Here is a 27,647-nt window from a genome sequence, read left to right on the forward strand (position 1 = left end):
CTCTTCTACTGATGAATTCTCCAGTACTCTTCTCGTTAAAGCGCTTGGTGAAATGTATTTAGCAGACCTCTAGGTCATTCTGATTAGCAGAAAGTGAGAATTACTGCAATTAGCCTCCGGCTGGGTGGGGGGCGGACGGCAAACGAGAGGGGACATGATAGAAGTATATAAAATTATGCAAGTTGTAGAGAAAGTGGATAGAGAGACATTTCCCTCACTTTCTCATAATACTGAAACCCATGGTCATCCAGTGAAACTGGAATGGAAAATTTAGGGCAGGCAAAAGAAAGTATTGTTACATGCTACCCTGATCTTCGAGAGGCGCAAAATTCCAGAGGTTGCAGGTGCGCTTTAACCCAGGGCCTGTGTTTCCTTTTAGACCAGTGGTTCTCAAACTGGTCCCTACCGCCCACTAGTGGGCGTTTTTCTAGGTGGGCGGTAGCGCTGGTGGAGGAAGAGGAGTGCGGGGAGAGCGCACCGCCCCCAGCAGTGAAATCCCAGTGGGGTGCCATTGCGGCTGCCCTCCGCCCGCGCTGGGTGCCACGTCCCCGCAGGCGGATTGCCACGCCCCCGGACACGCACCAGCCCTGCCCCCACCTGCTCTCCGCCCCCCGGTGCTGGAGCACGAAGCTCCGCCACTGGGCAGTAGCGGGTTCTACAGCACAAGCTGAATCCTCCTTCTATTGAGCACTGGTGGGTGGTAAGGAAATTTCACCATCAAGAAAGATGCATTAGTGCAGTGGCGTAGCGTGGGGGGTGCAGGGGGGGGCGGGCGCACCGGGCGCAACATCTGGGGGGGGCGCTCGCACTCACAGCTCTCTGCCCCTACCTGGCTCTCTCTCTCTCACTGCAGTGCTGGCTGTGCGAATCCGATCCGAGCCGCTGGGTCACCGCCCACTGTGGAGGGGGTGGGTGCCAGGCGTGCGGTGCGGAGAGAGAGCGAGGGACTATCTGGGGGAGGGACAGTGCAGCGGCCGCCCAGCGCAGCGCTGAGCACGGGAGAGAACCACACCAGACCAGGCAGCAGCAAGAAGAAGCTGGCAGCGGCGGCAGGTTAGGGGGCGCAAATTACTTGCCTTGCCCCGGGTGCTGACAACCCACGCTACGCCACTGCATTAGTGGGCCATAGGTATAAGAAGGTTGACTGTTTTAGACAATGAAGCACAGAGGAGGCTGTGATGTCTTTATGATATATTTACACATAAACACAACCTGAATCTAACGGAGGGATCTCCAGCATTGCATTACAGAACAAGTTGTTCTGGTTTCTCCTATAGCCACAACATTGGATTCAAAGCAAACATCAGCATCCTGCTTTTTGACTCTTTCTCCAACCCACTGCTAAGTAACTCTGTTCCTTAACTCCTGCCATACTAAACTCTAACCTCCCCTAAAACACTGGCACTGCCTTTTAACTAAACCCTTTAACTAAACCCTTAGTTGAGGAAGGGAGGAAACCCACACACTTGCACATGGGAGCCACTGCAGAAAAGCCCCATTCTCGTGTTGCCACCCTCCGTACTTCTTATGGAGGAGGCACACCAAGAAGGGCCTCAGAGGATGATCGCTGCGGCTGGTTTGGTTCTGAGACTTTGGCAATCTGGGTTCAGAGCCCTGTTGGGCCATAGAAACCTTGTTGTGTAGTACGTACAAGGCTTAGTGCTTCCTTCTGTGAAACTGTACAGTTAGTCAACCTTTGATCTGTTTGTTTTTTTGGGTGGGTGGGAGTTACTACTTAATACACGCTTGATTGATTATTTATCCAGCTGAATAGGCTGAAAGTAATGATTAATTCTGTTAAGGTTCCTTTTTGGTTGATTGACAGCCCTTCTTCTTTCTCCCTTTGCAGGAACTCTCATCGACATGTTTGGGGACTACAAATACATGTTCATCAAGTGTGGGGCAGTGATGGTGCTGGCTGGGCTCTTCCTCTTCATTATGAATTACTACAACTACAGAATGCTTGCAAAAGAGGAGAAAGCAAGGAAAAAGATTGAAGCGCAAAAGAAGGATGATGGACCCGTAAGGACAGTAACTGCAGAAGGAAACGCCACGGGAGCAGAAGAGATGAATGGTGGCCCCGAAGCAGTCCCTCTGGGAAGTGAAGAGGAAGCACTAAAGAATGGGGCAAACATTGCAAGTGAAGCCTAAATCTGCATCACCTGATTTTCTGAATGGGAAATAGCTCTTTCGTATTTCTTAAAGTGACTTCAGATGTACAGCATGTATAGATGACCTTCACACACTATTGCCTCCCTGCCCCCGCTGACTCCAAAAGCCTAGAAGCAAATAACAAGCCCAGTTTCCTACGAGCACACAGCAAATGCTATGCAGTGCTCGTTATTACACTACTTCAAATCTGTATAAGCTTTGAGCCTTCCCAGCCACTTAGGCAGCAAACACTTTCCTCCTTGTCCAGGATAACTGCCTATGTCAGAGCTTTGTGCCTGTGCCCCTCACTCAAAATGGCCCCAAAATGGAAGAACCAGGGAACATTTTGTAGGAAAAGTTGCATGGCATTGGGGAAATTGCTCACTGACAGTGGATCCTCTACACTGGAGAGTCAGCATTCCTTCTCCATGGCCTCTAACAGAGAAGAGCCACAGATCAGCAGTAAAGCACATGCTTTGTGTGCAGAATATCCCAAGCATCTCTAGAAAAAAAGGTACTGAGTACCAGGCCTGAGAAAGAATGTAAGAAGAGCCTGCTGGATCAGGCCAGCTCATCATCAGTTGCAATATGGGAAAGCCCAAAGGCAACAGAATTTCCCCCTCTTGCCATTTCTAGCAACTGGTATTCAGAATACTGCCTCTGGCTGTGGAGATACCCACCAGTGTAGCCTTGTTCTCCATGAATTTGTCTAATCCTCTTTTAGACAATCCCATGCTGCCAAGGAGTGTGGTGGAGTCTCCTTCTTTGGAGGTCTTTAAGCAGAGGCTTGACAACCATATGTCAGGAGTGCTCTGATGGTGTTTCCTGCTTGGCAGGGGGTTGGACTCGATGGCCCTTGTGGTCTCTTCCAACTCTATGATTCTATGATTCTAAAAGGGCCTCTTCCTAAGAGCTACTGCTAGCCAGAGTGGACAGTGCTCTCTTAGAAGGATCCACGATTTGACTTGGTATAAGGGATGCTTGTATTTTCATTACTCTTTCATAGCTTATAATTCACAGTGCCTGCTGTATGGCTGGGGTGTACACAGCTGGCCTCTTCTGGTGGCGATCAGGTGCACAGAACAAAAAAAGTGAAGAGAGAGAGACCTTGAAGAGAGCTAAGTGTCGCCACTGACTTCTCTTGTTGACAAACACCCATTTGACATTTGGACCCAGTCATGTGATGGTTGCTCATCACTTTTTCCAGCAGAAGAGTTTTCTGGATCTAGGCCTATGAGGACTTAACATTATGAATGTGCATAAGCACAACATACAGTTCGAATGACTAGGTTGCACTACACAGTTCAGTTTCTGTGGCATGTTTACTAACATTAACAGTAATTCACTGCTAATATAAAGCTTACCAAAGTTTTGTTGTTGTCTGGCCTGTAAATTCTGGTTAGATTTAGATAACTTCCAGCTAGACTGTACAGACCCCAATTCATACATTGTCCAAGAATGCCGCCACAAAAACCTGTCCTAAGACTTTTGCACAAGACATAGTCCTAACCTGATCATTCAGCAACCATTTCCTCTTATCATTTTATGACTGACACAAACTGCACAAAGAGCTTCACACCAGATATTTCCCCAGAAACACAGATTCCATTCCTCTCTTTTTTTAAACAACCTGGCCATTCATTCTCAGGAAGGCTTCCAAGTAATGTCAAAAATCATGAGCTTGGCTTGTTACAAATAAAGGCATTATTTTACTGCCACTGAATTTTATTATTATAAAGGTTTCCAGCGAAGCTGAGCCCAAGAAGACATTTTTCTGATAAAATTGCCTGAGTTTTTTCTTTTTCTCACCTAACCCCAGGGGGAAATAAAGAGACCACTTTGCAGAATTGGGTACTGAAACTTATACATCAACGTAATATGTGTACATTTATTTGCTGCCACAGCCAAAATTAAAGGGCATCTCACCCCCCAAAATGCTTGTGGAGATTGATGAGGCCAGCAAGCTGATAGTTCAGCTTCCCTGACATATAACATGCGTGTTAGACCCTAAGTCAGGTTCAAATCCACGAGAGCGAAACAAGGGACATTAGCGATTGAGTCAAGGGAATTTTGGGGTAGAGAACGTGGATGGTCCTTTGCAGAGAATTAAAATCCAGGAGCTCTAAACCTCAGGCAAAATTTACTTTGCCTGCAGCTGATGGATACCAGATATGGTTGCCAAGATGAACATGCGCTGCTTTATCTGGCAGAACTACCTGAACATTTTAAAGAAAGAAAGTGGACCTGTTTTGGCGCAGTGTGCTTCCTTCTCTGAGAAGCACTCGCAGAGGAATCCTTTGAAGAATGTTAACATCAAAATTCAAACTCCACATGATCCTCAGATCCACAGGAACCAGCAGGAGTTTCTTCCCCAGAATATGCTTCCACTGTGAAGGGTTTTTTTTCTTTCTGTCCAGGGGTGTTCCTCTCTAAAGATTCTTTCCTGAAGTTCCTGAGGGAAGGGGGCTTTTTTTAAAAGCGAAGACGTAGTCTACACATTAATTAGCAAAAACTATGGTTATTTTAATCATATTTCAATAACATCAGAGTAAAAAAAAAAAGACTTTTAAGTAACTTCATTAGTACTGTGAGAGAATCAGGCACATTAAAAGGCATGTTGACACTGATTTCTCAACTGAACCTTCAGTTTTTATTGCCTGAGGTTCTTCTTGGAAGGACAATAGTTGCGTGCCAAGGCACCTAAGCAACAAAATTCCCAGGAGAACAATAAAGCACACGGACATGTTGTATTTTGGTTTATGGGTTCAAATAGGCTTTATTGGATACAGATGCGAGTGGTTTGGCTTAGGCATTGGGGATAAGCCAGGCTATATCTTGACTCCTGCCCGTCTGCAGAGAGTCTACTTAAGGGTAAACCGCCAATGGGGGCGCCCTATGACTTGCATCAAATAGGGGCACCCCGAGGGGTCACCCTAGGGGCTGTGACATGGCCCTAGCCCACGTTCAGGCTTCAGACTGGATTCACACCCCGGATCTCTTAACGCCGCCCACTGGCAAAAGGTGAACAGACTTATCACACCTGGAAGGCAATCATTTGCTAGCTTTGCATGCAACGACTGACATTTATTCTTACCATTTGATGCAGGAAGAAGTAAAGGGTATAAAGTTTTGTGTCACTGCCTGCTCCTGTATTTGGAACAGAAGCTCAATCTGCTGACGTTAGGATGTGTTAATGTTTATCCCATGCTGCAAGAAGCTTCACCTGCCTATTAGCAGAGATTAAAACTGCACAGAAGATGGCCAGGTACCCCCCCACTCCACAATTGGCAACATTAGCTAATAAAAGATCAGATATATTTATGTAATCTATACAGTACAATTCTTGAAGACACCTCAGTGTTGGCCGATGAACCGTGAATCTGTTGTCATCTCCCTTTATTAATTGGGGTATACATTTTAGTCTTTGGTGAAAGCTTTAAGTTGCAATCCTGTTTATTAATTAAGATTTATATGCCACTTATTTTTTTATTTTTTAAAATCACCTCCTAAGTGGTTTCCATAAAATGGCATAAAATATTCTTTAAAAATAGCCATAGACTTTGAAAAGAGACATCATGACATCAACATATAAAAAAAACCCAACACATTGTAAACAAAACAGAACAAAAACAAGTGCACACAATGAAGTACATGCATTCGGTATGCTTACATAAAAAAGAGAAAAGTTCTTAGCATGCATCACATACTAGGAAGTAAGTCCCATTGAGTTAAGTGGGACGCCCTTCCTAGCACATTTTGTACATTATGGTGGGATTTCACATTTTATGTAAGACGTATTTTCCAGCTAACCAGAACAACAGATCTCAGTCACCAATCCATGCTGTTGTTTGTGTAAATGCTGCAGTTAACTGACCCCAAACATACTGGCACCTACTCTTTTCTTGAGCAGCCACTGAAGAAGCAGCGCATAAATCTTCAGATACACACATCTCCCTGCCCCCTCCTATACCCATGTGCTGCAGCACTAGGGCAAACTTGACTGAAATGCTAGCTACGCTTATGAGGACAGCTGATAACTTAAGGAACAGGATATTTAAACAAAGCCTTCCTGTTGAGATAATGTAGGCAGCCACCATATCTAGTTTTCAAAACAACAGAGGTTCCTCTTTTCAACTGGGTGCATTCCTGTGGCTGGATGGAGACCAAAAAACTGATTAGCAAGCAAACAAAAGCACACACCAGTACCGTCTTACTCTTCTTTCAACATAAGCCGCTTTTTGGCGGGCCAGATCCTTTTGTCCGGAACATCCCAAACTCAGCATTAGAAGCAAATGGGGAGGCGAAATAAAACTTTGTGACCTGGATTGCAGGTGGAACCTCATACAAGCTCCCTCTTGGTCTCACTGCAGTCTTCTGGACTGCTAAACAGTCTGATTCCAAATATTGAGGGATACAGGAACAATTGCCCATAGCAGAGTATACGACAGAAAAGAAAGCCAGGGGAACATATACAAATGTTTATGCAAATAATTGCAGATGAGGGAAGGAACACAGATTTTTTTTCATCTGACTATTCTACCTGCAGGTATGGTCTGGAACAAGGTGGAGAGTCTCTCAGCCTCAGGGGCCACATGTGGCCTGTTAGACTTCTTTCTCTGGCCCTGAAGGCTACACCGCCAGCCACACCCACTTTCCCCAGGTCACACCTTTCCCCAGCCTTGCTGCACACTCTCCCAGAGTATTTTTGTCTTTCTGAAAGGTGCTGTTGAACTCTGTGCTTCTTGCTTGTCTGGACAGAGGATAGAGAAGTGTGTGTGTGTGTGTGTGTGTGTGTGTGTGTGCGTGTAGAAAGTAGCCTGTATAAAAAGAAGGGGGCTTGTTAGACTCCAGCTCCCATCCACCCCAGCCAGCATGGAGGGCCAAAGGTTCCCCATCTCTGCCATAGCGGGATACGTCTTGTCTTGGTGTCCAGTGTGCTTGTTCCCTCGGTGTTCATACGTATGGGCTTCTCATAGTACAGTGGTACCTCGGGTAAAGTACTTAATTCGTTCTGGAGGACCGTTCTTAAACTGAAACTGTTTTTAACCTGAAGCACCACTTTAGCTAATGGGGCCTCCTGCTGCCGCACCACCGGAGCACGATTTCTGTTCTCATCCTGAAGCAAAGTTCTTAAAACCCGAGGTACTATTTCTTGGTTAGCGGAGTCTGTAACCTGAAGCATATGTAACCTGAAGCGTATGTAACCTGAGGTACCACTGTATAGTAAAAATACAAATTCAGGATAGGTTGGGAACAGACACTACCAGACAAAGTCTGCTCAGGGAGAAAGAGGAGCCTAAAAAAAATCATGGTGGTGAAAAAATGGATAGTTTGGGAAACAAAAAGACAAGAGAAGACAAAGAAACTGCAAAAGACAGTCATAAAACTACCCAGAATCTTAAAAACACCCTTCCTTCCTCATAGCCACACTGGCTCATTATACCTGGTTCATTTGGGTATGGGCTTGGTAGTAGATACTAGCTTCACAGATTTGATGATTGATGATTACTTAATTACTGTACCACTTAATATATTAGAAACATCTTTAAGTGGTGTACAGAAAACAGAAGCGACAACCAGCAGCTTAAACAAAAATATTACAAAAATACTCAGAAACATATAAGAAAAGTTACCTTAATCCCAAATTGCTACTTTATTTTCCTTCTGACACACCTTCCCTCTCAGCTTCCAGGTTCTCACTTGGAATCCAGACAAACTTTCCATTCACCCATTAAAATCTCACAATGAGAAGAGTTCCTGGAAGCAGTGGACATCACCCTAGTCTCTCAATCTAGACTTGCTTTTCATGGGTAGGTCCATGGTGGATGATCCTTCCTCAGGCTGCCCACAGCTGTGTCCCATTCGGCTGCACTTTCTATACCCAGTTTCAGGTACAGTAGGTTTGTTGAGTTTCCCACAGGGTCCAAAAGATGGGGAAAGAGCCTCCCTCTACTCACAGCTCATTCTTTACTCTCTGCTTTCTTTCCATTTCAAAGCAAAGCCAATGATTGATTTATACAGTGTGACTTCCACTGAACATCTATAACTCTCTAAACCAGGGGTCAGCAAACTTTGTCAGCAGGGGGCTGGTCCACTGTCCCTCAGACCTTGTGGGGGGCCGGACTATATTTTGAAAAAAATAAATAAAAAGTGAACGAATTCCTATGCCCCACAAATAACCCAGAGATGCATTTTAAATAAAAGGACACATTCTACTCATGTAAAAACACCAGGCAGGTCCCACAAATAACCCAGAGATTAATTTTAAATAAAAAGACACATTCTACTCATGTAAAAACACGCTGATTCCCGGACCATCCATGGGCTGGATTTAGAAGGTGATTGGGCTGCATCCGGCCCCCGGGACTTAGTTTGCCTACCCATGCTCTAAACCATACAGTAGGGTTGCCATATTTCAAAAAGTAAAAACCAGGACACTTTGAAAGTTGTTGAGCAAACCCTAAAGTTGTTGAGGTTTTTTGTTTGTTTTTTGTTTACAAAAATGCCCACAAAACTCACAGTCTTTTGAATTATTTGTCTAAGATCCAGGACAAAGCACCACCTTTTGGAAATTCCCCCTGGACGTCAATTCCGCCTTGGAAATCCCGGTAATGTCTGGACGTATGGCAGCCCTACCATACAGTGAAAAGGAAAAATTGAACAAAGATAAGTAGAAGCTTATTTGGGGCAACAGGATAAATTTGATTTGATTCAAAACCAGAAAGCTTTTGTTTCCCAACTACAATATATAATGAAGCAAGACTTCGATGCAGCATATGACAATGACATTCTGTTTTCGACTTCTCAGGTTACTTCCTCTTCTTACTATTTTCATTCTTGATAATAAGAAACATGGGCATTCAAAGTTTCTCCCCATTCTTTAAAACAGAGTGTCAAAATGGGATGTGCCATCATTTTTAACAACGCTTAGAATGTCAATAATGGTGTCCTGGGTTGTACTTCAGCATGTATTAAGGTTTGTTAAGGGATTAAGCCTTTTTTCTTCTTCTGCTGCTGAGAGCACTATGCAGAGGGCTTTGAACCAAGGCCACAGGGTAACAGTTTGCGCTGGGGTCCGAAATACGCTTGGCTCAAAGGCTACTCAGGGCTGCTTGCCCTCTGCAAGAATAATGATGTGTAAAGTATATTCAGCACCACAATTCAGCATCATTAATACAGGGCTGAGGTAAGAGAAATTCTCACACGGAGTGTCACAAAAGCAGAGCGTACAAAGTTGAACTCATCTTCACACTAATAGCCTCTTAAATCCTTACCACTTGGGCATGAGGAATGAAAAAGTGGACATTTCTAACAAGTGCCAAATATCTCCTAAGTGGCAAATAAGCACAAGCAAAATGCAGCCCAAGGCCTGATCCGATTCATGTTCAGTGCCGCCTACTCTCATGCAAACACAAATACAAGTGGTCTTTTTACAGAAGTTTCTTTTTCTTTTGTCTTATAGTCTATGCACGTGACTCCCACATGCACTTCCAGGTTTCCCCCAGAACTGTCCACATTCATTTATTTTATTTGCAAACACCTTTTCAACGTATAGGATTGTGGGTTTACACACAGGATGATTCCATACAGGCATGTATCTCTTAGGAGAAATTTGTACTAAAATGCTGACGAATTTTCACAGGGACTTTTTTTTTTAAGTCACAAACTGATATGAAAATGTGGAGAGCAGAACTTAAAATTTGTTTTTTTAAAAAAGAGAGAGAATCTGAGAGAAACTAAAATTGATAGATTCACCCATCTCTACCTAAGCCATTTACATTTGTGGGCCCCAACCCCCCAAACAGATGCAATTCCTTCATCAGTCAGCTGATCTTTTATTTTTATTACAATGGCTCCATGCCTCATTGCCAAATGTTACACATGGATCACGGACACACATTTTTCTTCCTCTCTCCCGACAGGAAGAGACTTTGTGTCCCTCCCTTAGCACCTTCTCCATCCCAGTAAAAGTGAGGATGTGTATATTTATGCAGTCTGGCTTACGAGCAAATATATTCCTTCTTGACAGGTTGTGTTCTTTATAATGTCTGTCATTATTCTATCTGACAAAGGAGCCAGCAAGTTGATACACTTAAGATGAATGGGCCTTTGCAACTCACCCAAGAAGCTAATAAAGATGATACATTTTCACTTAATGACTTGGGCCTGATAAATTAATTCCAGCGCGAGCCCCCACTTCCCCTCTCCAGCTGCATTGGGTGGAAAGGATTGCCCTCAGTGGAAGGTACACTTTTCAAAATTTATCTTATTATCCAAAAACTAGGAGAGGTGACCAGCCCAGGGATCTTTACAACTCTGAAATGTTTGCTACACTGAAATTGCTTTCCCTTGAGTTGCAGCTTTCTGTAACTACAGATTCACACACACAGCCTTCTGTGTTGCTTTTCTCAGCTCTCCCAGAGGGACCAACAAGCAATGGAATTAGTTGAAGGAACAGCAGCTGCCAATTGCCTGCCTTCCCTCTCTGGGAAGTAGTGGGATTGGGACCAGAGGCCGAGGAAGAACAAGTAGGCCACTGATGAAAGTGTCTTCTGAAAGCATCTTCTCCAAGTCCCTTTCTTCCAACATGGAGCTGTCACTGCTATGGATGACCTTCTGTCTATTGTGTCCATGGTAATCTGAGGTGGGGAGGAAGGGACATAGGAAAACTGCCTAATACCTAGAAGGAAGCACACCAAGAACTCAGGCCAATGTAAGTTTCAATAGTGGGAGTGGTTCCTACTCGCAAATCAATAGTCAATAGTAACAAAAACTAATCCATTCAAAAGTATGTATTCTGACAAGGATTAGAAACTCAAATAGAGATTACAAACTCTAACAGAGATTACAAACTCAAACTCATAAAAATATGTATAACACAATAATTCATTACAGAATTAGCGATAAGAGTTTATGAGTAGAGATAAATTCATGTTAGTCCGGATTCATCGTGGAGGTCTTAGTTTCAATCATTGATTGAAACAATGATTGAAACTAAAACCTCCACGATGAGTTTGTAATCTCTATTTGAGTTTCTAATCCTTGTCAGAATACATACTTTTGAATGGATTAGTTTTTGTTATTATTGACTCTTGATTTGTGAGTAGGGACCACTCCCACTATTGAAACTTACATTGGCCTGAGTTCTTGGTGTGCTTTTTTCTTGGTATATTTAATACCTAGAAGGGCCACTGGTCCACCCAACACAGTATTTTTAACTGGCTGTGGCTCTCCAGGACTTCAGACAGGAGTCATTTCTTAACCCTACCTGGAAATGAAGGGGATGGGATGTGGCAAATGCTATACCCCCTTAGCTACAGCACAAACATCATCATCAGAATGTGTTTGGTCAATCCAGATCCCAAATGAGAGCGGTCCATGAGTGGAAATACATTTCTGGCAACAGATCTGTTTCACTGCCTGAACAAAATGATGTTGCTAAGGGATCTGGGTTCACGATGGTCCAGCACACTGATATAATACCAAGCAAATGATTTCTTGCCAGATTCATCAAGGCCAGTCACTTGGCGAAGCAGAGAAGGGATAGAAAGAAGTCTGTAAACCTACAGCCCATTTCTATGCATACTTACTTGGAATAAATTCTATGACCAACAGGTCCACAGTTAATTGTGCATAGGCTCACAGCCTTAGCTCAGGTGCCTTCTCTCTCCTCCAACAGATGATCAGTTCTGTCACCATTGACAATACAGATAATCTATTTGGTGAGTAGGAGAGGATGTTCCAAGGCTTCAACAGGCACCTATAGGCTTCAGCTGCAATAAAAACCTGTGAATTGGACTAATAACGTTCAAGGACGCAAAACATACTTTTAATGCAATTTGATGCATGGGGAAAATATTGTTTTTGAGTATATGGAAACAATAAGAAAATTCAAGATTACCAGAACAGAATGGAGACTATGCTTTCCAAGGGCATGCACTTTTAACTTCTCTCTGGGAAAAAAAAAAATATTTCCAAGGGTTTCAAGTCTCCCCTTTTATGTTGGAGCTCTTATTTTGCAGACACCCTTTGCCACATTTTTAATGTATCTCTTTGATGTGCTACTGCTAACCACTTCAGTGCATTTTACCTGAAGACTGACAATAGCTTTATTTCTTCCCAAGCAACTGGAATAGATTCTAAATAACATCTTTTGTTTTGTGAAGGTGCCCAAAGCTGTGTGCAGTGTTTAAATATAACCACTAGAGTTCAATCTTGAGCTGCACAAGGTGCTTCTTCTTGCTGTAGGAACTCTTATCTCAAATTCACAGCATGACCTTTGGCTTTTAACATCTAATTTACTTAATTTACCAGTTCTTTCCAATGTAGTTAAGGCTGCTAGAATGATAATCATATCAATTATTGCATCTGAATGGTGTGACTGCCATCAGCCTAGTTACAGGTGATTTATAGGCACGGGAAGAAGTATATAACTTTTAAACAGATGCTATGCTGCGCTGTCCTATTAAATGCATTTACTGCAACTGCTGCTGCTGGAATCAACTAGTGACCATTTGCTGTAGATGTAGCGGCTAATTATTATTATGCATGGGACGGGTGCATGATGCACATTGTCCCAATGCCAGTGTCTGTGGCTTCCAGGAAAACATCATCATCACCTACCACTTCCAACATTCCCCTTACCAGTGCAGCATTGGACATGATCAAGATGGTGCTACAGATGGGGATCCTGATAAAGACTTATGCCTTCACAAAGTCAGAGTAAACCCTGGACATCCAGCCATGTCTCATACCAATGCACACATATGCACAGGATTGGTATTGCTATTTTCTGCGTTGTGCCTCTTTCATAAGGCCAGCATTGCTATGCTTAGAATCGCTGTCACAGAATTACAATTCCAATTGATGCCCTCAGCGGTGTTGGATGGACACTACGGCGAAGTACATTATGAAGAGAGACTTTGTCTGTGTGGGCAACCCTGTGTGGAGGACCTGTGACACTATTTATTGCAGTGCCCGTTATATATAGACCCAAGAGACCGATTCATAAAACCCCTGTTTCTGAATGGAACTCACTTGAATAGGGTGGAAATGGCTGCTGAGCGATACTGATGACTTTGTAATTTATAAAGTAGCACTCTATGCATTGGCAACTAAGAAGATCAGGAGGAAAGAAATAGATAAAATAGTAGTCAATTGCAAAGGGGATTCGGATATTTAATTTGGCACATTTTACTAGAGAATCTTCTGCTATTCTATTTTATGCAACAAACAATCTTAGTAGTTGTGACCGTGGTTTATATTCCATGTGTGGTGCCTGATGATTTTTATGGTTATAGCTGTTTTTCCTTTTGTTATTTTTCTGAATGATGCCATGGCTTATGGCTAGCGCAATAAAAGTCTATGATGATGATATGGCCAGCAGAAGCAGTGATCATCCAATTGCAGCTTGCCCCAGATGGATTTGCGCAACCATGAGTGTGCATTTATCACATGATAGTGTGGCTGCTCAAAGCCTCAGCCACGTGTTGGTTTTAGGGTGCTTTCTAACACTTCAGTTGTTGTGAGGGACCATGCTTGGGATTGGCTCATCACACATAAATTACTCTCCCTAGGCTGTTCTGAATCCACTTCCCTTTGTGACAGGTTTTAGCAATGGGTGAATCAGTCTATATATCCAGTCCATGTTACTTTTGCATGTATTCACCAAGAAGGCTGTTCGATTTCTTCCTCAATCTGTGTTTTTTCTTTTTTTTTAATGCACACATATTTTTAATTTAAATACATATTTGATATGCATTTTAAAATGTATTTACTTTCCAATTCTGCACTCTTAAATTTATTTTATCTCAAAATACACATTTTAAATGTATCTTGCCCCCCCCCCCTTAAGCCAAGAACTGTGTCGGAATATTTGGGAAGCACAAAAGCCAGGATTGTGGATCAGATCAGTTTCTACTGGGATTCTGCTCCACAGCAGCTGTACAGTGGTTTAGAGAGGGAACCAGATGAGAGGCCAAGCCGGGGTGGCTGTTCCTTTAAGAAGCCATACTCCTAAGACATGAGGGGCAGTCTGGACTGAGGGAGTTGTAAGCTCTGTCAGCCTCCAGCTTTCCTTGGAGTGAGTTGTTCCACTGGAACTCTCCTAGGTGCTGAAACCCTGGCCTGACTCAGTGCCCACCCCATCTCAGCTTGACATTTTTGGCACACAATTCTACATTTATAAATTCCAGAACCAGCTTGATCTCCATACCTGTTTTCACAGGGAGGAGGAAAATGCAAAACATGGCGTACCAATGAGATATGAATGAATGAGATCTCAGGATGAAAGAGGCCGTGTAATCCCAACTTGGCAACCACACCCGTTTTTATGGAGGCTGGGAAAAATATAAAACACAACATTATGCTTTAAGCTCCAAGATCTCACAATGAAACTGGGATACATGTGTCCATGACATGGTAGTATCCAATTTTAGGCCTACTCCAAGTAGACCTATTGAAATTAATGGGCATGATTAAGTAGGTCCATTCATTTCAATTGGTCTAAGTAAAACATAGAGCTGGACACAATCCATAATGTTCTATTAGACCATCAACCATCCGATGGATTTCAGCACCCATAATTAAATGGGGGGGGGCATATGCAAAATGCATTGGGATGTAATTGCTGATATGAGGCCTCTCAAACATTGTGCTTGAATGTTGCTATAAATGGAACTGTTCAACAAAACATGCCCCTTACATTTTTTTGTATAACTGCTGTTAAAGCAAATCTTATTCTCCAAAATGAATTCTGCCCAGTTTCCACTCCACTCTAACAACAAAGCAAACAGACAGCCTATAGCCTTGTCTTTATTAGTGCCAACAGCAAAAATCTCATCCTGCTCTGAAAAAATCCTATTAAGTCCAAAGAAAGGTCAGCAGCATTATACTCTACTGCTTCTCCTTCAAATAAAAGACCTCTTCTTTTGTTAGAAACACACACACACACACACACACTTACACTTTGCTGGAACATATTTTGACACACATTTCAATGAGAAATGGCAGTATTATTTATTTATTTGCCATATCTGGCCTTAGAAAGGTCAGTGCTAAAATTCAGAGCCAATAGTATTGAACTTGATGGGGCGTCTGGTTCCTCTCTGCCTTAATGGAGGCAGCACCCATGACAGCAGGAGATCATTGGCAAAGGAAAAACAAGGATGATTGAGGGTAAACATCCTTGGAAATTCCTCCCAGGGAGGGGGGAAACGGGCTTCACTCACAGTTCATCTCGGTACCTGGCTCTCACTCTGGCATGGAATGCTGGGGGGGGGGGTAGGGAGGCACTGAGTGCAAAAGCACTTCGCCTGCCGAAAAATCCAATGCCGCCATTAAGAAGCAGAGGTTCTCCTTTTAATTAGAACTTAATTGGACTAAAGTACAGGTGCGTGCTAGAAGAGATGAGATCATAAACTGTGGAACAAAACAACTCCAAGGACTTTAAGGTTTGAATTTGTGATTTCATTTGGTGCAAAATACACCCGGGGGGGGGGGGGGGAGCCCATGGCTTCTTTATTTAAAGTTTTCTTCTCTACATTTATGATTCGGCAACCCTCCTCTGAATGTTATGAATACGTTATCTGGAGCCTTCTGGTGGTGATGTGGTCACTCTGGATGTCTTTTTATGAAGCAGGGAGTTGAACTGGCTTGCTTATGAGGGCCCTTCTGATTAAATGATTCTGTAAACCAGGGTGAACGTCCAACATTAAGTAAATGTAGACCAATCCCAGAGGAATTCCACAAATGCCCAAAAATAGAATATGCTCCCATTTGTCAGATACAACACACCAATGAATGCTGACAATCACATTTAGGGGAGTGTCAACTTCACAGTGGTCTTTAGGACATGGAAATAGTCGCCAAATTTTGAACAATTTGTGTAAAAAAATAGCCTCAGTTTGGTCTTTTTAACCTACTTTGTATAGCTAACCTTTCATAACCTACTTTAACCTACTTTTTACAGATGCTCACAGGACAGAGCCTAGTTTAGTTTAGTTTCTTGAGGAACAATTTGGCACACATCTCTTTAAAATACTCCAGAATAATGACTGAGAAAGTATTGACTCCCTGCTTTGAAATATATGAAAGGTGCTTTAGATTTGACACATCTGTGTCCTTCATATTTCAAAAGGGATCCTATGCATTTTCTGCTTGGGTATCTGTATCTGAGCACAAAAGCTCTGGGCCAAACCAGATTTTCCGTCAAATGTGTGAATGCATTTAATGAGACTTGGTAACTATGCTGTAAATACCCCACTGTGTGTGTGTGCAAGATTGGGATGACAGCGGATGGGGGAGCAGGTTTAAACTTTTATCTGCTGTATTCACAATGGAAATCACACCCATGTACTGGTCCTATCACCTTTGCATGTTGGGATGCTTCCATTGGTGTCAATGGGTATTTCCTCCTGCGTCTCACAGGCTTTGGATATGATCTTCATCAGGACAGTGGTGGGAGGAAGGATTAACCCCCTTCATGGCTCCTAGTGAAGCCTTCTGCAGCTGCTAGTTCTAAAAACAAGACATGTTAAATGTATTTAATCTCCCCTTTATTGTCATGTCTAGTTTGCTCCTGAGGATCAGCCCTGAGAAAGGAGTCAAAGTGGGGAGGAAACAGAAGTATACATTCTGCTTTATAAAAGAGGACGCACTTGTCCCTATGTCCCTAAAGAGTGAGTTATGGAGACAGTATGTAAACTGTACAGAAGCGAAGCCAAGTTCCCTGAATAAGCCATATAAGAGTGCTTATTTCTGCTTGTCTGTGCCCACAGTTTACGTCATCTAAAACTCAGATCTCTCTTTTTGTTTCCTTTCCATCCTTTTTCTATTCCGAGCACACACGGAGCTGTAAAGTTCCTGGATTACATATGCTGTACAATGATTAAGGCAAGTAGGCTATAAGTAAGGGCTATCATCTCTCATAAATAAGATCCGCATATTCAGCTCACATTACAAATCAGCACCAGTTACACGTTCTGACAGCACCAGATGTCATCTCCGAAATGAACCGCATCTGTTCAGCTCGACTTGATGAACAATATATGTGTGTGCTCCAAAAAAAGAGGATATTTTGAAAACCCTTCCTGAGCGATCTGTTGTGGGCTGCCATCAGGGACGAAGGCCAGACTTTGCTCATTTGAATTGTAGAGGTTGAAGTCACAGTGTCAACCAAACAGCAGGTGAGAAAGTAAGGCTGCAATCCGACACGGCGGTGGTGGGGAACTTTTATCAGCCTGTGCACCACCTTCCCTTGTGGGCAACTTTCTGAGGGTCACATGATAATGATGGGTGGGGCCAGAGACAAAAGCGGATGGAACAAGAAATGTTTCTACACAGACACATACGCACACCCATATCCCTGTTTACCTTTCATTCCAATTAACAAGAGGCATTACCTAGATTTCACAGGCACATTCCAGCCAGACAAGAACTCTTGGGGTGCAAAGGAAGATCATTGAGAGGTATCACTTGGGGAAAGTTTCAAGGGCCAAATATAGAGGGCTGGGGGCCACATTTGGCCCCTCAGCCTGAGGTTTCCCATCCCTCCTGTACATGTTTATATTGGAGAATGCCTCACTGAACTCAAGAAGAAGAAGAAGAACAAGAAGAAGAAGAAGTAGTAGAAGAAGAAGAAGAAGAAGAGAGTTTGGATTTGATATCCCGCTTTATCACTACCCGAAGGAGTCTCAAAGCGGCTAACATTCTCCTTTCCCTTCCTCCCCACAACAAACACTCTGTGAGGTGAGTGAGGCTGAGAGACTTTAGAGAAGTGTGATTAGCCCAAGGTCACCCAGCAGTTGCATGTGGAGGAGCGGAGACGCAAACCTGGTTCACCAGATTACGGGTCTACCGCTCTTAACCACTACACCACACTGGCTCTCTTAGGGCTTACTTCTGAGCAGACACTGCAATCCTTCCATTTTTGGAAGTCCAAATGCTGCCCTAATTCTTATAAATTGGTGACATCTTTGATGGGGTGGTACCGTTCTAGAAAATTGGAGGTATGAAAGGAACATTTCGTACACAGATTTCCATAATAAAAGACAAAAGTGGAAAGGACCTAACAGAAGCAGAAGACATCAAGAAGAGGTGGCAAGAATACACAGAGGAACTATACCAGAAAGAAATGGATGTCTCGTATACCCCAGGTAGTGTGGTTGCTGACCTTGAGCCAGACATCCTGGAGAGTGAAGTCAAATGGGCCTTAGAAAGCACTGTTAATAACAAGGCCAGTGGAAGTGATGATATTCCAGCTGAACTATTTAAAATTTTAAAAGATGATGCTGTTAAGGTGCTACACTCAATATGTCAGCAAATTTTGAAAACTCAGCAGTGGCCAGAGGATTGGAGAAGATCAGTCTACATCCCAATCCCAAAGAAGGGAAGTGCCAAAGAATGCTCCAACTACCGCACAATTGCACTCATTTCACACGCTAGCAAGGTTATGCTTAAAATTCTACTAGGCAGCCTTAAGCAGTATGTGGATCGAGAACTCCCAGAATTGCAAGCTGGATTTCGAAGGGGCAGAGGAACCAGAGACCAAATTGCAAACATGCGCTGGATTATGGAGAAAGCTAGAGAGTTCCAGAAAGACATCTACTTCTGCTTCATTGACTATGCAAAAGCCTTTGACTGTGTCGACCACAGCAAACTATGGCAAGTTCTTAAAGAAATGGGAGTGCCTGATCACCTCATCTGTCTCCTGAGAAATCTCTATGTGGGACAAGAAGCTACAGTTAGAACTGGATATGGAACGACTGATTGGTTCAAAATTGGGAAAGGAGTACGACAAGGCTGTATATTGTCTCCCTGCTTATTTAACTTATATGCAGAATTCATCATGCAAAAGGATTCATCATGGGCTGGATGAATCCCAAGCCGGAATTAAGATTGCCGGAAGAAATATCAACAACCTCAGATATGCAGATGACACAACCTTGATGGCAGAAAGTGAGGAGGGATTAAAGAACCTTTTAATGAGGGTGAAAGAGGAGAGCGCAAAATATGGTCTGAAGCTCAACATCAAAAAAACTAAGATCATGGCCACTGGGCCCATCACCTCCTGGCAAATAGAAGGGGAAGAAATGGAGGCAGTGAGAGATTTTACTTTCTTGGGCTCCATGATCACTGCAGATGCTGACAGCAGTCACAAAATTAAAAGACGCCTGGTCCTTGGGAGAAAGGTGATAGCAAACCTAGACAGCATCTTAAAAAGCAGAGACATCACCTTACCAACAAAGGTCCGTATAGTTAAAGCCATGGTTTTCCCAGTAGTGATGTATGGAAGTGAGAGCTGGACCATCAAGAAGGCTGATCGCTGAAGAATTGATGCTTTTGAATTATGGTGCTGGAGGAGACTCTTGAGAGTCCCATGGACTGCAAAAAGATCAAACGTATCCATTCTTAAGGAGATCAGTCCTGAGTGCTCACTGGAAGGACAGATCGTGAAGCTGAGGCTCCAATACTTTGGCCACCTCATGAGAAGAGAAGACTCCCTGGAAAAGACCCTGATGTTGGGAAAGATGGAGGGCACAAGGAGAAGGGGACGACAGAGGACAAGATGGTTGGACGGTGTTCTCAAAGCTACAAACATGAGTCTGACCAAACTGTGGGAGGCAGTGGAAGACAGAAGTGCCTGACGTGCTTTGGTCCATGGGGTCACGAAGAGTCGGACAAGACTAAACGACTAAACAACAACACCTTTCTTGACCTGTGCTATACATTCTAGCTGAGTGTATATCATAGTGGTTTTGAGTAACCCCCAAGTGTTCTGGAGAAATTTTACCCTCTTGACTTTCTCTTTCAGCTTTTGCTTATTTATTTACCAATTCCATTTCTTGATTTTTTTATTTTTGGAGGGAGGAGTTTCCTCCTTTGACTTTGTTGGACTGGCAATTGTCAACTTTCATATAAATTGAATTTGATAGCAGCATGGCCACTGTTTCAACATCAGTTCTTGTATTAGTTTCTGAGCACCATTTCGGATTAAATCCAGGTTTGTCTCCTTTCTGGTGAGTTCAGGGCAACTCTTTGTAACTTTTCCCCACCCTGACTGCTCTTGAAACCGTTGCCTTGACTCAGAGCATTCATATGGAACCCCAACTGTGTAACAAAGGAAGGCAGAAGCCAAAAAACATTTAACTGAAAGTGAATTAAATCTATCTCTGTTTTGGCGTTCATGCATTTTCATATATTTGCTGCAGGGAACACCTTTGACTTGAAGCTTTGTAAACTGTAATAAAGGTGATTGATTGATTGATTGATTGATTGATTGATTGATTGACTGATCACCTTCAAGTTTTAATGAGTGGGAGTGAAGGATATATTTTTCTCTTGTCCTAATGAATGGTCTTTTCCATGAGAGCAAATTGATTTTCATGCCACATTCTGTGTTCTCTTTAAAATTTTTTTATGAGAAGAATGAGACGGTGGAATCTTACGTCTCATAAATTCCTCCAAATTCTGCTTTAGGCTTATGCAACCTGGTGCATTTATTTTGGCTATTTTGCTGCTCCCCTGTTTACAACCTCAGGAGGGGGTGTGGTGAAGAGGCATATAAATGACCAATCGATGGAATATTGTAAAGGTCACATTAACTCTGAGCACAACTCCAAACTCTTAAAGATGTTAGACATTTATTCAGATACATTATTTTTAGTGGTGCCTGTCTGGATTGTAGATTCACTAAACAAGCTTTAGTTTAGCACCATCCAGCACATTTTAAAAATGGACACTGGCATGTTTGCCATTCATTTTTGATATGCTATATAATGAAACTTACAGGCTTGCACCAGTGCAGTGCTCACACAACAGAAATCCCCTGTCACTGCCTCCTGACTGCACTCCCTCAAGCCCCAGGATACGTCTGATATGTGGGGTCAGGGACTGCAGAGGGAGAATCAAGCAGAGACAGCATGCTGATTGCCGGAGACTAGGCTGAGGAGGAATGGTGGAGAAGGCCTCTCCAGCCTGGCCCTTCCAGAGAAGAAGAAGAAGACAGTTCAGAATTACAACAGGGTTTGAGGGAGGTCACAGCTCAGAGGAAGATGGGGGGGGGGAGTTGGGAAATAATGGGAGACGAGGAGGAGGCAGAGGCAGAGCAGCTGGCTGACATGTTATCACTAGAAAGCATTCCAGACCCTCCATCTCCCAGTACCTGGGGAGCCTTAAAAGTAGGAGAGCAAAGAGCTGGAGGCAGGTAGCCCTAAGCAGCAACAACCATAAGGGTGGTGGTGCTGTTGATGAATGAGGAAGTGGGAAAAGGGAGATGGAGATTTACTCGGGACAACACCATTATTCCAAGGGGCTGCATTCTCAAGCCTCTCTCTGCAAATATTGAATAAAAAGCAGATGGTAAGGACTTCTCCTGGTCTTATCCGTTCCTGGCAACCTGCCGTGTGGGTTGGTTCCTCTGCTGCCTGACGCTGATCCTCAGGAGAGATTTTTTGGGGGTAGGTGCAGCAAGAACAAGGAAGAACAGGGGATTCTCCCCACCCTTTCATGCTTGCACTGCATGGGATGCAACCCAACATTTCTTATTTATTTACTTTCACTGAAGAAAGCTGTATCATTTAACTTCATGTTGTTGGATGAGCTGGGAGAGTGCAAGAGAACAGTATGGTCTTCATGACCATAAATCTTGTTTATTTATTTTATCACTTATTAGAACACCTGAAGAACTTGCTGGATCAGTCCAATGGCCCATCTTGACCAACCGCCTCAGGTGGCAGGATCCACAAGGGGAGTAGATCCTGATTCTTCCCCCTAGTTCCTGATGCACATCTCCCTCGCCTCTTCTTCCATGGCAGGAAGGGGGGCAACATTTTGGGGACTGCCAAAGAGAAAGAGAAGAATCCCAAACCAGTTGTAGGTGTGTGATGAACCCCTACCAGGGATGTCCAACAGGTTGATCACGATCTACCGGTTGATCACGGGGGCGTTCCTAGTCGATCCCGGTCAATCGCGTGTTCCTCCTCCCAAAAAGCTCAACAACTTTGGGTCTCTCTCCCCCCAGAAATGCTCAACAACTTTGGTCAATCCAATGGGTAGATCACTGCCAGTGATTTTATAGTGGGAGTAGATCACAGTCTCTTGGAAGTTGGACATCCCCTAAAGGAGTGTGATTTATAGAAGGTTGGGAAATTGACAGAAAGTACCATCTTGTTTAGGGACGCGGGTGGTGCTGTGGTCTAAACCACAGAGCCTAGGACTTGCCGATCAGAAGGTCGGCGGTTCAAATCCCCACAATGGGGTGAGCTCCTGTTGCTCGGTCCCTGCGCCTGCCAACCTAGCAGTTCAAAAGCACGTCAAAGTGCAAGTAGGTAAATAGGTACCACGCCGGCGGGAAGGTAACCGGCATTTCTGTGTGCTGCTCTGGTTTGCCAGAAGTGGCTTAGTCATGCTGGCCACATGACCTGGAAGCTGTCTGCGGACAAATGCTGACTCCCTTGGGCCTATAGAGCAAGATGAGCGCACAACCTCAGAGTCGTCCACAAATGGACCTAATGGTCAGGGGTACTTTTACCTTTACCATTCTATTTAAGAACCCGAGTATTAAGACCAGATTAAGACCAGTGAAAAGAAGCTGTGCATTCATCACCTTGTTTAGAAGCCTGTAACATAGGGTTGCCATGCGTCTGGAATTTCCTGGACATAGCCGGAATACTGCAATTGGAAGCTGTGTTTGGGTGGAAATTGCTTAAAATGTTCGGGGAAAACCCAAACGTATGGCAACCCATGTTGGCAGTGTCGGTTTTAGTGATTTTCCTTAAATCCTTAAAGAGCTCAACAACTTTGAGCAAAAAAGGGCTCAACAACTTTTGTGTCCGGATTTTCACTTTTTGAAATATGGCAATCCCACCATACACTGAATTTGGCATACACACAGTTTCCTGAAATAATTCTTGACACATTCTTTTTTTTACTCATTTTGTTCTCAAAATACATTCTTTTTTCCTGTTTATCTTCCCTAAGTCTCCAACTACCAGAATTCTCTTTAGAAAAACTAAAAAAAAATAGCCAGTAGTTAAGAGGGGGTTCACTGCAGTTGAACTTCCTGCCTCTCTAGGCCCTTATCACACAAGAGAGACCTGTGTGGATGCTCAGAAGGGAACACCTGCCTCCGTGAGTCCTCCCCTCCCTCATGCTTACAGAAGTGTGGCCTTTACTTTGCATTCTTCCCCCACAATTTCCTTTGTTAAGAGACTTCAAAGGCTTAGATTAGTGATTGAATGTAATTTCCCTTTAAGCAGTAGGTGACTTTATTGATTGCTGCCCAGATACCTTGTAAACTGCTTTTTTTATTAGACTCTTTTACCTCTAATTCAAATTGTTAAGCAGTTAAGCAGTTTCTCACCTTTTAGTCCTAGGGTTTCAGATGCCTGCAGGCTCACGTTCACCATGCACTGAGAAGCATCTGTGGGCCCAATCAGTTGCCACACGGCTTTCTGCTCTTCCGCTTGCTCAGACTAATTATTGCTGCCAAAATAGACATGCATGCTAAGTAAGAGATGAGTTAAATCTTGTGCTGACCCACTTTTAATCGTGTGAGATGAATACTTTACACTTTCTAGTATCCACAGCCAGGAGATAATGTATCCTCCCTCACTCCTAAGCTATCTTCTCTCAATTCCTCTTTTATTTCCAGAATTCCTTTCATAACTCTCTCTTCCCTCTCTGTGTTTTGAACACATGTACTGTTGTTAGAAATGGGATGTTATGAAAGGGAGAGCTTAAGAAGGAGAGGTGATCGTTTCAGACATTTACGGTATGATCCAAACCCAAGATCTGCCAGGTTAAGACAATTTAGGTTCGGAGAATCTTTGACTTTCTTGGCTGAGCCAGGGCTACACTGTGCCTATGCTGGAACAAGCTGAGCTGGATTTAAAGGTAAAGGTAAAGGGACCCCTGACAGTTAAGTCCAGTCACGAACGACTCTGGGGTTGTGGTGCTCGTCTTGCTTTACAGGCTGAGGGAGCCGGCATTTGTCTAGTCCACAGACAGTTTTCCCGTGCGCAATAGAACACTGACACCAGAGCAGCGCATGGAAATTACCTTCCTGCCGGAGTGGTATCTATTAATCTACTTGCACTTTTGGGCGTGCTTTCAAACTGCTAGGTTGGGAGGAGCTGGGACCGAGCAACAGGAGCTCACTCCGTTGCGGGGATTCGAACCGCCGACCTTTGGATCGGCAAGCTCAAGGCTCAGTGGTTTAGACCACAGTGCCACCCATGAGCTGGATTTAGGCTGCTGTAAATCCCTCAGGTCATCTGGAGCCAGGGGTGCCAACTTGAATAAAATGTGGTGCGCACACACCATTTGATTGGCAATGCCCATCAACTTGGGGGAGGAGCAGCCCCCTCAAATATTTTATTGGCGGGGAGTTAAAGGACGTCAGCCCCTAGGAGTAGGCTCCTATGGCTGGAACTCTTCTGGCTCAGAGAGCAGAATATACAGCAGCAGAACTTTTGCAGGCATAGCTTGGCTCCAAAAACAACAACAACAACAAAAAAAAGCTGTTTGGGATGAGAGCAAGGTAAGAATAGACACTGATTCCAGTTCCCTTTCAGCTCAGTAGCAACTCAGCAGAACTTAGCCAGCTGGAAGGGTGGTTTAAGACAAATTCCTACTGAATGGGGTTTGGAATAGGTGCAACTTAATCTGGCCCAAATTATGCTGGCTTAAATTGCACTGGTTTTCCATAACTAGGATTGCTCTGATAAACAGTTTCTGATGTTCATGGTATAGATGGGATGACTAGATGCAAAAGAAAACTGGTCTCTTTTGCATTTAAGAGAAGAGGGAACTTTAACAGGTGCAGAGGAAAGAGAAAAGCAGAAAAAATTGATCTTGCAGATCTCACTAAGCAGTTACCAGTACTCTCTAAACCAGAGGCAGAGAACCTGCAGCCCTCCAGATTTTGTTGGACTACAGTTCCCATCATCTCTGACCATGGTTCGTGGTATGCTTTTATTCAACTTTTTCAATATCCAACACATATTGGAAATTAAAGTCTATTTTGTATTTCCTCCCTTTCTCCCCTTTGAAAACATATGTAGGTTGAGCGGGTGTTTGCAATTCAAATGGAGAATTTTGTCCTGAAGGTGTATATTATATTTTTCTGTGATCTTTCAGTCTTCAACTCAGACGCTGCATTGCAAACCTCCCCAAATGTTTTATCTTTCCTCAAAATATGATAAAACACAATACAGTGGAATCTTGGGTTAAGTACTTAATTCGTTCTGGAGGTCCGTTCTTAACCTGATACTGTTCTTAACCTGAAGCACCACTTTAGCTAATGGGGCCTCCTGCTGCCACCGTGCCACCAGAGCACTGTTCTCATCCTGAAGCAAAGTACTTAACCTGAAGCACTATTTCTGGGTTAGCGGAGTCAGTAACCTGAAGCGTATGTAACCCGAGGTACCACTGTACGTTTATTCTCCAAATGTGGCCCCCTTGACATTGTACCTGAAATAGGATTTTGCCATCTATTGAGTCAAAACCTAGTTCCATCTAGCTCAGTATGGACCCTGCACTGACTGGCAGTGGCTCTCCAAGGTTTTAGACAGGGGAATTCCCAGGCCTACCTGGAGATGCCAGGGATCAAACTTGGGACCCTTAGCACATAAAGCAAATGCTCTACCACTGAGCTATGGAGGTCAACTGAACCTGGCCAGCTCTTGACTCCTATCTTCCTTCACATCACATTACCATTGTGTGGATGTCTCCCACCTGGGAGACAGTATCCTTCACTTGGCAACAAAATTTGCATGTGTTAATTTTTAGGTCTGGTGTAGCTGAACTCAGGATATGCCTGAATGCCTTTCAGGATGCGAGGCTCCTGTCATATTAGAGTTATGCTAACCTTATTATTAATGACATGATCTACAGTGATAAACCATGGAAATAAGTTCAGATCCACACACACCCATTACAGGTCCCCTCGTTATTGGATTCATGCTTCTACATGTCATCTAACACTCCTTTGGTACTGAAATCTTATGCAGTCTTAGAGGATGTGGAAAGTCCGTGCCTGTCTGGCCGCCCATCATATTAGTAGTTGAATGCAACCATCATGGGGTGAGACTTCCTATGAGGTCATATGACATCAGATGTCAAACAGAGTTTGATGAGAGGTATACATCTAATACTATTCATATATCATCCCCAACTCAGAGATGGGAAACCTTAGGCCATGGGGAAGAGGGAATGTATTCCTTCAGACCTCTTTATCTGGCCCCTGGAACTCTCCCCAGGCCACGCCCACTCCTCAGCCACACCCACTCTCTGCAGGCCACACTCCACATCAGCCCTAGTTCCTGCCCTCCTTCAGTGTTTTTGCCTGGCTTGAACATGTCCTTTAACTCTGACATTGTCTATTGGTTGCTGGGATGGAAGATAGAGAAAGGTATTTGAGTGTGTGTAGAAACTAGACTACTTCACAAAGGTGACACTGATTACATTGCTTTGTCCATTTTGCCTTGACCACTGGGCATGTGACTTGCAGAATATTGACCCAAGTGGAAACGGGACCCTTTGTGAGAAAACAGTTCCCTCTCCCTGCCCTGAATATTTGGATTACCCAACATATTTTCAGATACAGTGGTACCTCGGGTTACATACGCTTCAGGTTACATACGTTTCAGGTTACAGACTCTGCTAACCCAGAAATAGTGCTTCAGGTTAAGAACTTTGCTTCAGGATGAGAACAGAAATTGTGCTCCAGCGGCGTGGCAGCAGCAGGAGGCCCCGTTAGCTAAAGTGGTGCTTCAGGTTAAGAACAGTTTCAGGTTAAGAACGAACCTCTGGAACGAATTAAGTACTTAACCTGAGGTACCACTGTAATGCTCCTCAGAGATAAGTGATACTCACGGTTATAGTCACTTGCAAAAAAAGTGTATTGTATTCCTAAAAGTATGCGAAAGGTCTCCCCGTATCTGCCATGCCTGCTATTCCAGACCATTTCCCCCGCCCCCCATCTCTGAACATGACGGCTTAACGTGGCATTCCACATCCTGACAAGAAATTGGTTTTCATTTGAAAGGTAACATTGATGTTTCTTAATTACTTTCTATTCTAAATCAGAATGAATTGTGAAATGTCCAAAACATCAATGGAGCTTTGAACCAGGCATGTCAAAATGGAAACATCTACATTTTTTTTTTTTGCTCTGAACCAGTGATTAAACATTTTCAAAAAATGTCACACTTTGTTACAGTTTTCATTTTAAAACGAGAGAGAGAGAGAGAGAGAGAGAGAGAGAGAGAGAGAGCACTCCCCCTCTCCTATTTTTTGTGTCTTGGGGAAGAATGAACAGTGTTTAAAATCAATACATTTGCCTATAATGAATATTTAAAAGGAGATGAAGCAAACCACTTACACTGGTGTAGTTTATTCAATATGATCCAACCTCCTCTGACCTGTAAATGGTGGCAGGCAGGCGGTTATTGCTATATTGGTCCAAGGGAGAAAGAAACACCTTTTGGAAGCCT

General features: G+C 43.6%; 1 protein-coding gene across 3 annotated transcripts in view; it reads left to right on the plus strand.

Annotated features, from left to right (window-relative positions):
- LOC308581587 (monocarboxylate transporter 2-like) overlaps positions 1-2,868 on the plus strand; it is a 30,556-nt gene extending 27,688 nt beyond the window's left edge. For all 3 annotated transcript variants that reach the window (XM_081184217.1, XM_081184218.1, XM_081184219.1), the window contains one exon: positions 1,850-2,868. In XM_081184217.1, coding sequence (XP_081040343.1) covers positions 1,850-2,151 — 302 coding nt within the window. In that variant the 3' untranslated portion in view covers positions 2,152-2,868. The remainder of the gene's footprint in view (positions 1-1,849) is intronic.
- The last annotated feature ends 24,779 nt before the right edge of the window (positions 2,869-27,647 follow it).

Source organism: Podarcis bocagei, assembly GCF_964188305.1.
Source record: "Podarcis bocagei genome assembly, chromosome: 2".
In the NCBI taxonomy this organism is placed as follows: Eukaryota; Metazoa; Chordata; class Lepidosauria; order Squamata; family Lacertidae; genus Podarcis; species Podarcis bocagei.